This window comes from Chironomus tepperi, unplaced genomic scaffold, assembly GCF_022539635.2.
Source record: "Chironomus tepperi strain 1889 unplaced genomic scaffold, CSIRO-AGI_Ctep_v1 contig_451, whole genome shotgun sequence".
Classification (NCBI taxonomy): domain Eukaryota; kingdom Metazoa; phylum Arthropoda; class Insecta; order Diptera; family Chironomidae; genus Chironomus; species Chironomus tepperi.
The window spans coordinates 527,245-540,464 of NW_027226573.1; the positions used below are offsets into that span (position 1 = coordinate 527,245).

Genomic DNA, 13,220 nt, shown 5'->3' on the forward strand with positions numbered 1-13,220 from the left:
TGGTCGATGAATCAGTTTGGGTAATTTCAGATCGATGACCATCCATTTGTAGCTTTAGAATTGTAGCTTTTGAGTTCATGTAACATCAAAAAATCAAAATAATTCTGAGATTAGTTGATTGATATACCATTGAATCAGTTAGGGACCAACCCTCAACTACCCTTTTTGAAAGCTATCCCGAAAGACACATGATTTAGAAATGTCAGAAATATCCAGCCTTAAGCCAGTAAGACTCTTGCGTCATGTCAAGGCAGATTCAAATCTGTCGGAATTTTAGCCAGTCCATGCTCCGAGCCTTGTTCGACTCCACTTCACTATGTGCTTTGGACTGATGGTCATCATCGCAAGAAGGTAAGATCTGTACATGAAGTGTTAAGGCTAATTGTAGTACGTGATTCATCCACCAAACTTTTTAAAGACGTCAACTCACTTAAATTATAACAAAATCGATAAAAATGCGCCAATTTCATTCGACTGACTCGACCCTTCAAATTATTCATCTTCCTTCTCTCTCCTCACGTAATAACATAAAGTCACACAGGCCACAATCTTCCTTTCGCAATTGTTACTTTATTTCATTCTTTTTTTTCTCTTGTTGCCATCAGCCAAGATGCAATGCAACATTTGATCCTTTGTTCATTAATAATTTTTTTCCATTCCTTCATTGTTCCACAGCATTTAATATGATGGAGATCCTTCATACATACATACATTCTTTACTATGTTATTATTATGCTGCTTGAAAAAATATGTTCCTCACTACTGATGGTTTGCTGATTGAAAAATTGCCAGTCCATATAAAAAAAAAAAGATTGTGTTGAGCATGGGCAAAAAGAAGTAAAGAAGAATGAATAAAGTTTCTTCTGTCTTATCACTTGAATGTAACATGTTTGTGCTACCGGCAATGTTTATTGTGCGCAATTGTTGTTCCAATTTTCTTTAATGCATTTTTTTTAAAACACTAACTTTTTATGTTGAAAAAAGAAAAAAAAATACTCAACCAACTGCTTTTATTATATTTTTTTAGCGGAGGTTGTGGAGGGATGTTGTGGTTTTTGGATGTTCGTCTGACTGTCTATTCAGTGCTTCTGAATGGCATAAGTCAATTTAAAAATATTTAGCTATTCAGGATTGAGATCCAGAGCTACTCTTGGGTGTTTCGTGTCTAATGATTGATTAACGAGTGAGGATGCAACAGACCCCTATACTCTGTAAACCTACAGTTTATAGTGGAATCAGGACCACTGCTTAGTTGACGCTGTTGTCAGCTTCTTGTCTTTAGCCTACAAAGGGAGGATGTGAGCCGTGTTGCCACTGCATATGATTCGAAAAAGTACAAATGAAAATGATCCTTCTGCCGAGTCTCGAAACCCATGACCCCTTGGTTAGTTTCACAATAGCTAAGTACCGAAGTATGAAACCATCCTACCACCGAGCCCCTTCGACTCACTGAACTGGCATAAATCAGTTAATCAATCTAAAATCCGACATTAAGTTTGCTTGACTCTGGCATAGGATCGGATTTTAGATCGATTAACCGATTTATGCTATTTACTCACTTATTTATTGGAACTATGCTCCGACTTGGAGGCTTTTCTGCTGTGAATTCCAACCAAGGACGGTATAAAAAGCTTGTTTCTCTCCTCCAGCTACAACACTATTCCGCTTTCGAAATGTGACCTATCCAGACATATTGACGATTTAGGACTTCTCTGTTGATGTCTTCCTGATCAGCTCTTCTCAACAGAACTTTATTCGATGGTCTTTGCAACTCTGTAGTAAATTTGGATCTGCCTTTCCTGTTAATTTAGTCTATTGTATTTTTGGCAAGAATATTTTTGAAAATTCACAAAAAATTTGGACGTTAATTTTTAAATATTTTTGACTGCTAAATTCCAAATGCTTATCAATAGCTGCACATTCCCTCAATCCTATCCTACACTAATGCGCCATTGTTACTCATGATTAACCACAACTGCACCAATTTCAAATTGTTCTTTTTATTTCTTGTAGGAGAAAAAAAAAATATAAATAAATATTCAAGCATTTTGTGGTTCACATTGGAAACATAAACATTGTAATGCTAATCAGAGCATAGTTAGAAACAATAAAAAAATATAAAAATCGATTAAATTGTGGAGCGAAACGATGTAAAAACAGAGCTTTTAAAATCAAAAGATAAAAATCATGTTCCTCAATAATCTCTTTTTGTACCGAAAACATTAATATTCATTAAGCAGCAAGCAAGCATTTTTTTTGTGTAAAAATTTTTAGATGCGTGGGTTTCCTGCTAGAATGCAAACAAAAAAGGAACGGGGAGTTTGAATAGATTTTGATTGCCCAAGTATAGAGTTAAAAAACAAACATTACATACATTTACTTACCGCACTTAACCTTGAACTTTCATGCAATAATATTGTTATTGTTATTATTATTATTCGTGGTGTTGGAGTTCCTCTTGTGTTTGTTTGTTATTATTCTGGATTTCTGTTTCTTGTTGTAAAATTATGGAATAAGAGGGGACTTTTGTAGGAACTTTGGGAATTTTGTGGTGCGAGCGCATTTCTGGCAAGCTGAGTTTAGAGACTGGATCATCAAGATAGACACTAGATGCGATGCTAGCTCGACTGATTCATTTGACACATATTCACTGATACTGTATTCTTAAAATGATATTGAAGATTTTTTAAATGACACTAGTCGAGTAATCGATTTAAAGTTGGTGTCGGAACCAAGTGGACGTGAATCTGACATACCATAACGGGCAAAAAGACCGCTTTGAGGTACCGTAGTGGTCTTTCTGTATCATGAAAGCATGCTCTATGTCTGTTAGGGTATGTCAGATTTGAAGCTGAATCCGGCACTAAGTTAAAATCACGTTGGTATATAGCGCCCATATAGACCATATAGACCATGTCTTAAAGTACATTAATTACAAACTACCCCAAAATCTTCATAAAAATTAAATTAACCATTATAAATTTACCATAATTTACTTCAATTTACGGAAGCTTCAAGACACTTATTTATTAAAATAATCATCAAATTTCAAGTGTCAAACGAAGAAGATCAGTTTATTCAACTGTATTAAAGTACTTTACTTTACGTTCTTTTTTGTATGTTTCTTGAAATTTGACCGATCTCTCATATGGCCGAGTTGTAATCTGAGTAAATTTTGGCTAGACGGAGCATGTCTCATGTAATTTTGATTACAATATTCGGTGTATGGTGATGATGAAATTTATTTTGCATGGTTTATGTCTATTTAAGCTAAGTTTAGAGGAGTTTAGACAGCTGGCAGGACTTTTTGAGGTCGGATCCAAAAATTGCAAAAAGGTGGTCCAATGGACTCTATTGGAGTGTAGTCTGGACTTCAGTTGAAGCGCATATACAGCAAAATAATGCCAAATCTAACGAAAAGTGTGTTTAAATTCTCAAAAATAGATTTTGCTTGGAATTTAAAATCTGTGGTGACTTGCATTAAGTATTTCTCATGTCCTAGAAAGCTCACGGCGTAGAAATGACTGAAAATCCGATTCTAGACCGAAACAACTCTGGTCTGAAGCAGGATTTCACTGAATTCGCGTTCAAACTGATCTTGAACTGATCAGAAGCTGAACTTTTGGCCATTTATCAACCGTTTGCTTTCCAGATTTTCATACAAACTTTAAACATATTTGCTTAATACGCACAATACGGATCTATTTAATTAAAATCGACTGTAACCTTCACAGTCTATCAAAATACCATTTTATGACCATCATACCAACCACAAAGATCAATAAATCATCGCAAAGACATTCCAATTCACCATCATTTCATCGCTTAACATATTCAACTGATCCAATTTATAATTGACAAACAGTCCATCCAAAACGGAATTTTTATATGTCAAACAAACAATAAATTAAAATTAATTTATTTAATTATTCAAAAAAAAAAAATCTATTCCGTCATAACAAACACCTCCATGCAAACAGACAAAATGTCACCATTATTTCCTTAATAAAATTGTTACTTGTAAGAATTAAACTGAGAGAGTGAGACTCTCTATTATTTATTTTTGCGTGCATATGTTGCGACATTCTGAGTATTTTTCTTATGCATGCAATCACTTTTGTGTAAAGCAATATTCAGATGCAGAGTTGGGATTGGGAATGGGATTTTTTTGGTGGAAATAAATCAGAGCTTAAAGTCGAGTCGGTTTTTGTATGGAAAATTCGACTTTAGTCAGTTTGACTCGACATAATGCTCAAGTCAACTTCGAGCTATGGCATAAACTGAATTAATGACTGTCTTTGACGACTTGACTGGATAGTTAAATGGATTTGTACCAGATCATCGATCGCAGTGCCGTTGCTATAAGCAAACCCAACAACCATTCTATATTCTAAATGGATTTGTGAACCTAGATTATGTCTAATCTGGACCAAATCTTGTTGTTGACTCGACTTGACTGCAAATAAAGCTTAAGTAATGCTTGGAGCTACGGTATTGACTAAAGGTTGTCTAAGAATCTATAGTTTAAGATTCTTAGACTTGAATAGCTTCTGGTTGGATCTGTCAATCTAAATCTCATCAAAGTTAGACAATTTTCGTCCTAAAATTTGCAGTTTTGGTCATCTGGACCTAAAAAGTCCAAAAAAGAAACTTTGAATACTTTTGATCTGGACCATAAAATATGTTCATTCCCCTGAATCAGCTATAGTCTGCCTTTAGGCTTGTCTTGTTGATTTTACCTCAAAATATCTACCATCAAGACAGTCTCAAGCATCTACATCCAATAATATAGACATTCAGATCAACAGCCCTGCATCACATGCGTGTAATCATTTATTTCATACGCCAGTGATTGAATGTCTGCATTTTGAGTTCTTAACTTGTTGCTTATTATTCACAAAAAAAGCAAAGCAAAGAGAAAGACTTAATATAAAGCACAAGAAGAAGACACCGTAGCACACATAATTACCTTCCGAATGGACAATTCCCTTTCATGCATACTTTATCATCCCTAATGTTGTCTGCTTTTGTGCATTTTTTGTGCTCCTTATTGCCATCTTTTGTTCCTCTCTTTCATCTCCACAATTTACTTTTTAACCTTTTATGTTTAAACTCTTTTTTTGTTGCATTGCTTCTGGTTGAGAAATGGCAAAATAATTGCGAGGCTGTATCATAGCATATAGAATGTCGGGGCGGGGATGAGTCTATAGATGATGTTGGTTGTCTGACAACATCAAAAACTTACATATCAGTATGATTTATGATCATATTATGACGCAATTTATGAATTATTACATCCATAATTTGACGGCTTCCATACACATATCATTTTTGGCTAAGGTGCATGTGCATGTCATGCATCTTTTTTTTTCTTTCTTTTTATTCTGTTTTATCGTCGACTCTTTTTATATCTTTTATGCTTCATTCTTTTTTATACATAATAATTCTTATCTTGTATATGAATGAAATATTTTTTTTATAAAGCATATGTACGGAGATGTATGCAAACGCTGGGGATGTATGAATAAAGTTGTAAGATTTTTATTGGAGGGAATGGAGAGGTTTTGGGTGATTTGAGCGCATTTTTGGGGGAATTTAAGTTTTTTTTGGATGATTAGGATGTGTTTTTGACGTTATAGTCAATTTAGAAGGAAATTTGATGCATATCTAAGGAATATAAATTGCATATTGATGTGTTAATCCATTCGGCTAGCGTGATTTATAGTAAGGTGACTTACTAACCAAATTGTGTACTTCTGACTCATATATTGTACGCTCATAACTCGGTACTGCTAATTGAAGCATCTTTTGCTCATATAAACTCAAAATCAAGTAACTAGAGGTCCGAATGACGGATGTCCATGCCGTCCATGACTGGTAATTACCGGTAAATATCCGGTACCGTCAAATCTCGATTACCGATAATTTTCGGACCTCTACAAGCAACTAGAATCACATAAGATGAAGTCTTAGATTTGGCTAGTCTGAATTACATTTGATGGTTTATCTCGTTTCGAAGCGAGGAATCAGAGGCATTTAACAGGCAGGCTAAGAAATCTAGTAGGTTACATTTAGCTGGCTTTTAATACTAACTGTCATTTTGAACCTGAGCTTTGTGATACCGTCATGGGGCATGTGGGAATTTTCACTGTCTTTACAGTTACAATTGAATGATTCTACACGATGTTGTCGTAAGTCCATTTCACTTTTTAAAATTCTGTAAAAATACATTAACTCATTAAAAGTATCATAATATGTATATCGTTGGAAAGGTTTTGACTTATACTATATTCTGCCGCCATTTTTGGAACTTTTCAAACGGTTATATCGGTTTTGTATCGGTTCAAAGTAAGGCTAGAAACAAATGCTTATAACTTTTGAACAGATTTACGAAAATTAAAAATTCCTTTTGATTCTAAAAGCCTATAAAAATCTGCGCTGCTTTTTGAGACTTTCAAATTTTTTCTATGAGTGTTACATCATTTTTGAAGGCTCCAAACTTGAAAATTCAAATGTCTATAACTCGGAAATTATAATAGATTTTGAAATAAAACTTTTACTCATCGATTGCATTTTTTAAGTAGTTTAATTAACAAAAGACAATTTTGGGGTTAATTAATAAATAATGTCACAAAAATCAAATTTTCTAGATTTTTAAAATTTCTTTCACTTTTTTCACTTATAGTTTGCAATTATTATTAAAATTGGTTAATGTATTCATAAAGTAAATTAAATTACCTTTAAAATGATGTATCACATGTATGGGGTTTGTACAAAATTAGGTCAAAAATAATTTTTTTTATTTTTTTGACAACTTTTTTGAATAGTTTTTAAAATTCTAATAACAGATTCGAATAGTACTTTTGAAGACCTTTTCAGCAATATATAGTTTGTATAAGTTTACTTGCGTTAATTTTGAGAAAAACTAAGATTACCGATTCATGCTTGTTGTTGTTGTAAAAAAATTTGAAATCTTTTTCTTAATTTTTCACTTAACTGACGCAAGTAAACTTATACAAACTATATATTGCTGAAAAGGTCTTCAAAAGTACTATTCGAATCTGTTATTGGAATTTTAAAAACTATTCAAAACAGTTGTCAAAAAAATAAAAATATATTTTTTGACCTAATTTTGTACAAACCCCATACATGTGATACATCATTTTAAAGGTAATTTTATGTACTTTATGAATACATTAACCAATTTTATTAATAATTGCAAACTATAAGTGAAAAAAGTGAAAGAAATTTTGAAAATCTAGAAAATTTGATTTTTGTGACATTATTTATTAATTAACCCCAAAATTGTCTTTTGTTAATTAAACTACTTAAAAAATGTAATCGATAAGTAAAAGTTTTATTTAAAAATCTATTATAGTTTCCGAGTTATAGACATTTGAATTTTCAAGTTTGGAGCCATCAAAAATGATGTAACACTGGTAGAAAAAATTTGAAAGTCTCAAAAAGCAGCGAAGATTTTTATAAGCTTTCAGAATCAAGAGGAATTTTTAATTTTCGTAAATCTGTTCAAAAGTTATAAGCAATTGTTTCTAGTCTTACTTTGAACCGATACAAAACCGATATAACCGTTTGAAAAGTTCCAAAAATGGCGGCAGAATATAGTATAAGTCAAAACCTTTCCAACGATATACATATTATGATACTTTTAATGAGTTAATGTATTTTTACAGAATTTTAAAAAGTGAAATGGACTTACGACAACATCGTGTAGAATCATTCAATTATCAAGAACACATGAATTTTTACGATTTTTCCAATTTTTTTAGGTCAATTTTCATAAAAATGTTGATTTTTCATGATGAAAATTTAAAAATTATGGTAAATATCATACAAATTCGCATTTAACCCGACATTGTCTATCCCCCGATCAACAAGATCCTAAATCACTTTGTCAAAATCTTCAATGTGTATAACCCAGTCATCCAGCCCCTCATACAAAACAAACATAACATGAACAATCCCCCTCAATATTCCAGCTAAACATGCACATCATAAGAGTAGGATTTTCTTGATGCGACTACATTTTAAGGTCAATTTGTGTATGCAATTTATTTATCGGACTCCACATCATGATGATGATAATAATAATGATGATGATGATGATGATCTGGAAGACATGAAATTATAATGCAAGAAAAAAAAACATAAAACATAAAAAAACTCGTATAAATATCAGAAAAATGATGAATGAAATATTGTCTAAAGTAAAAGATTTTTTTTTAGCCATAATTCTTCCATTTCATGTAATCAAACATAGTGTTTAATAATAAACATAACATACATACCTATCATTGTCGATTATTATAACACAAGTTGTTTAAAATATGAAAGAGTTAAGCCGAATTGTGTATAAAGGCCGAGAGAGATGTGTTATGAGTAGACAATAAAGAAATGAGAGGTAAAAATGCGAAAATAAAGAAAAATTGCAAAAAAAAAAGTTTCTTTAATCTTCATAATCAGCAAACAATAATGCGAAAACATTAATATCCAATTTTTTCCACTTCTTTTGCTATCGTATGGTATAGAAAATATAAAAAAATAAAAATATGAAAATAAAGAAGAAATATTACAGAAGCACCATTGGACGCACCATTCAACGCTTTTGTAATCAATTAATCATTCCAGCTACTGGTCGCAATAATACTTTATCTTTCTTTCTATCTCTCTTTCACCTCGCGCTGTGGCCAAAGCAATTGTGAATGATGATAGACCATGTATACATATGATCTATAGAAAAAATATATACACAATATGCGTATAGATTTACTTGTAGGAGCTTATGTTTAATTATATCTTATGATTACTCTTTCTCGACTTATTTATTTACTTTTTCATTAGTTATTTGGGTTGATGAATTGATTTGTGGGGGCTTTGAGGGTCTTGGATGTGATGTTATGAGATTGTAGACTAAGTAACTACAACTTATACTCTTATAGGCAAAGGTCATGTTTTCATGACACAGAAATACCACTATGGTACCTAAAAAGAGTCACTTTGAACTGTTAGTGTTTGTAATGATTTCTGTTCGAGTAAACAAGATTGTTTTTGACTAGATGTCTGTCAGGTTCTAAAGACGTTTAGTTTCAGCGAGATGCAATGCATTGTCCTTAAAATGAGTCATAAAACCAGTCAAATCCAAACCTATTGACTTGACTTGATCAACAGGTGAAAGCGGGTAAAGAGTAGCTATAATTCTTACTTGATCAAAATTGATGGCCCTAATATCACAAATTAGATAATCAAGCCAAAGATGGCTTCAGACCGGCATGACTCTGACATGGTGTTGGATTTGGTTTAAATCGAAATGTGACTCTAAGATGATATTGGATTCAAATCAAGTCAGAGTTTGTCAGTCTGATTTTTGAATCAAATAACCAACTTATGCCGTGTATTGAGTTAGCCGATATGCGAATTGACAAAAATACATTTAAAACTAATTGGTGGCGAGTTAATGTCGAGTTGATGTGGAGTTCTAACGTATTTTTGTCCACTCAAGGTGCTATTCGAGTAGATTATCTAAATGACCATTGATTAGTGATGATTGCAATTTCGAGGATGCTCTAAAAGTCAAATTTCCATTGATTATTATTGTCAAGAGTCTCTAGAAATATTACGACAATAAATTTTTTTGTAAATTTCCTAAAATTCTGATAAATGAGATTATTAGAAAGGTTAAGCAAATGATTTGATTTTGACTGAGATTTTGGGATTTGATTGACTTGTGGGGTCACTAAGAAGCCTAGCTTAGATTCTAATGACATTTTGGGATCTCATAGGTGTTCAAAAGTGCTCATGAAGCTGTAGAAGTACACTAGCATTTTATGGAGTAGTTGAGATAGTGCAGAATCTTTAACTAAGTAGCATTGATCACCTGCATGTCAAAACTTGTCGAAAACCTTTTAAAATTAATAATAAAATACAGATATTCTTACTAAAATATTAATGGGAAGAATGACATAAAAATGGTTAATCTCCCAAAATCAAATCCAAATTAAAACCTCATCTAATTATTTTCTCATCATTAGACGAACAAATCTAAAAAGCATCAAATTCCTCCTCAAAAAGCTCATAAATCAATCCACCAACCCAATAATCCCGATAATTATTGAAGATTTTCTCTCACAATATTATTTAATATCATATATTTTACTGAATGAAAACTATGCAGCCGTGTTGTACTGTACTTATTGCAAAAGCTTAATTAATTTTAAACTCATTGTCGATTGCAATCATCATCCACTTCATTATAATTTCTTCTTATTTTTTCATCTTCATCATCTTATGTTGTGATCGATGTTTTTACTGCCTTATGTTATCTCTCAAGACCGGTTTTAATTGTAATGTTATTTATTATTACTTACTAGTCCGCAAACATGTTGACAATACCACATGATAATAATGTATAATGAAATATTAAGATTCCTGACTAAAAAAACAATTTTATGAATTAAATGTTAAGCTTCATCCTCGCACTGAAATTGTTTAATACATGATTTACGAAATAAAGGCGTCGTGTTGGGTGTTATTGTCTGTCAAAATGACAAAACTATGCTTAATTGGTGGGCTGATTATGTTATGATTAGGGTTGTAGACGAGACATGCTAGCACTGAAGGCTATAAAAGTTATCTTAATACCTAGCAAAAAAAAGAGTTAAAAAATTTATATTTTATGTAAATTTAATGTTGGCGATGAAATGCGAGACATGAAATAAGAAGAAAGTTCATGGCATCAAAATTGATTTTTGATTTGATGGCGAAGAAATTTAAGGAATGAGAAAGAATATTGATGAATTTAATTTGGTAGGTAGCCGAGAGACACACCTTTAAGAATTGAATACTCTTTTGCTTTTTGTGCTACTCTTGAGCTGCTGGGAATGAAAATTTGACAATATTTTATTGATGCTGATTAATTTTAATTTGTGGATTTTTTTCTTCTGGGTATTATTTGCAAATATTTTGGATATTAAGCGTGAGAGTTAAGCTGTATTTACGATATTAAGGTAAACAATGTGGATAAGCAGTCATTCTGAATAGTGCAATGTGGGTTAATCGATTCTTAATCCGGCAGTAGGGTTGCATGACTCTGACAGAGCACCAAAATTGATTTATATATCAAGTCGGAGCAGCGTCAACAAGGGGCCAGATTATTGATCGATTAACTGATTTCTGCTACTCGGAAATGCTGTCTCTATTTGACAGCAGTCGTTTGTATGGCTCAGCCTTCATTTGTGTCGTTTGGGTTAGGTGGAATTGAATTTATTTACTCACTAACATGCTCCTTTGTGGAACTTACTTACTAACTTTATTGGTGAAGGCGCATGTAGGCCCATTGCTGCATTTAGAGTTCGTTGGAAGCTGAATCTATCTCTGATAACTTCTGCCAGTTTTTAATTCCCAGCACTTGTGGAACTTAGGTTGCAATAAAAGGCTTTCCATCTGACTCTATTGCTGGTTCTGTCACCTAATCTGTAAAAATTCTCTGTCCGTACATTGAGCTGACATTCTTTCATCATTGTTCTGTGCCATGTAGCTTTTGGAGCTCCACGGCGTCTTTTTGCTTTCAAATTTAAATAATTCTTGATTATTTAAATCATTTTTTGATCATTTCGATCAAATTTTAGCTTAGTTTTTGTAGATTTTGATGATTTTTGAGAAATACTTGAGAAATTTTTGATAATTTTTGTTAATTTTTTGATCAATTTTGATATTTATAGTCAACCCAATTTGATTAACTGAGAAATTTTGATTGATTTCTTACTTGACATGCAATTGTCAATGTGTACACCTTACCGGCTCACAGCCTCCCTTTTAAGGCTACAGGCAGTAATGTCATCAAAGAAGTGGTTCGAATTCCACTATAAACTGTAGGTCTAGGTTTGAGCAGAAGATCTGGCGAATCCTCACTCGTTAAACTATCAATAGCCATGAAACGCATATAAACGCGCAGCTATGGACCCTATGGTCTGAACAGCTAATGTTTATTATTTCCTATTTACACCCTACCAAGCAAAAAGCTCTCAAGATCAAAGCAAAGCTCATGAGCATGCTCATCTAGTATATTTAAGGTGTAGTCTCGTGAAAATGTTCTTTCATGACTAAGAGACTATCAGTAAGAATTCTGGATAACACTACCTGGTCCAGGTCTAAATAAAAAAAATTAAAAATCGTTAAAAGCAAAATTATTAATTGATTTTAAAAATCACTTAAAAATATCATTTAACATTTTACCAGACTCAATCTAGCAATTAATACCTGATTTAGATGCACTTAAATATAAACTTTTCCATTAAAACCCTTTTTAAAAATTTATTTTATGACTCCAAACTCCTCCAAAAAAAAAGTTCGCTATATTCATCCACAAAAGTACGCACAAACATCCAAACTTGCTAATTTATTTTATTATTTTCTCATTTTGTGATCTTTGTGAATGGTACTTGTATTTCATAATGCATCGTACAACAACTCAACAGATTGGAACTAAAAAAGGCCAAGCCATAAAAAAGAGGAAAAAAAGTGAATTAAGTTGAAGGGAAAATTGCAGTTAAGAATGAAGAAGCAAAAGTAGTAAAAAAACGAGAGAAGGCTGCGAAATGAAATTAATGGACAATTCGTGATAAAGCCCCTGTGGGCACGTGGCTATCAGTCAATTTCGCATTTGAGTTTAATTCTTATTTTTTGTTCCTTTTAATTTACAGAATTTTCGTGAGCAAAGCATCGACGGTGAAGGCTTAATGATGCTAACAGAAGAACATTTAATTAATATTTTGGGTATGAAACTTGGACCAGCACTAAAACTCAGATCAAAGCTGTTAAAAAGACTCAATCAGCCATGCAATTGCACGTCATGTAACTCAATGAACATCACATCAAATGGCGGTGGCGATGAGAATTTAATTGATTCAAAGAGCTTCTTAAAAATGACAATTCCACGTGAATTATCAGGCAGTGCTGATTCTGTCAAATTTTGATAACGGTTCTTCATCATCATTTGTAATTCATCCCACCAAAATATCAACTTTTTTTATTATTATTATTTTCATATATTTTTTATTGATTCATTGACTTAACAGAAACTAACATAAAGTGATAAATATATAAAAAAAAAATTATTAAAAAATTATAAAATTAGATTTTTTTGAATATTTTTGCATTATTAATGATTAATAATTTTAGAATATTAAGGAATGTACTTAATACAA

The 13,220-nt window shown here is 32.2% G+C and overlaps 1 protein-coding gene across 1 annotated transcript in view; it reads left to right on the top strand.

Annotated features, from left to right (window-relative positions):
- The window catches only part of Samuel (SAM-motif ubiquitously expressed punctatedly localized protein), a 114,952-nt gene extending 101,732 nt beyond the window's left edge, over window positions 1–13,220 (top strand). The window contains exon 8 of the mRNA XM_070650973.1: window positions 12,717–13,220. Coding sequence (XP_070507074.1) covers window positions 12,717–12,989 — 273 coding nt within the window. The 3' untranslated portion in view covers window positions 12,990–13,220. The remainder of the gene's footprint in view (window positions 1–12,716) is intronic.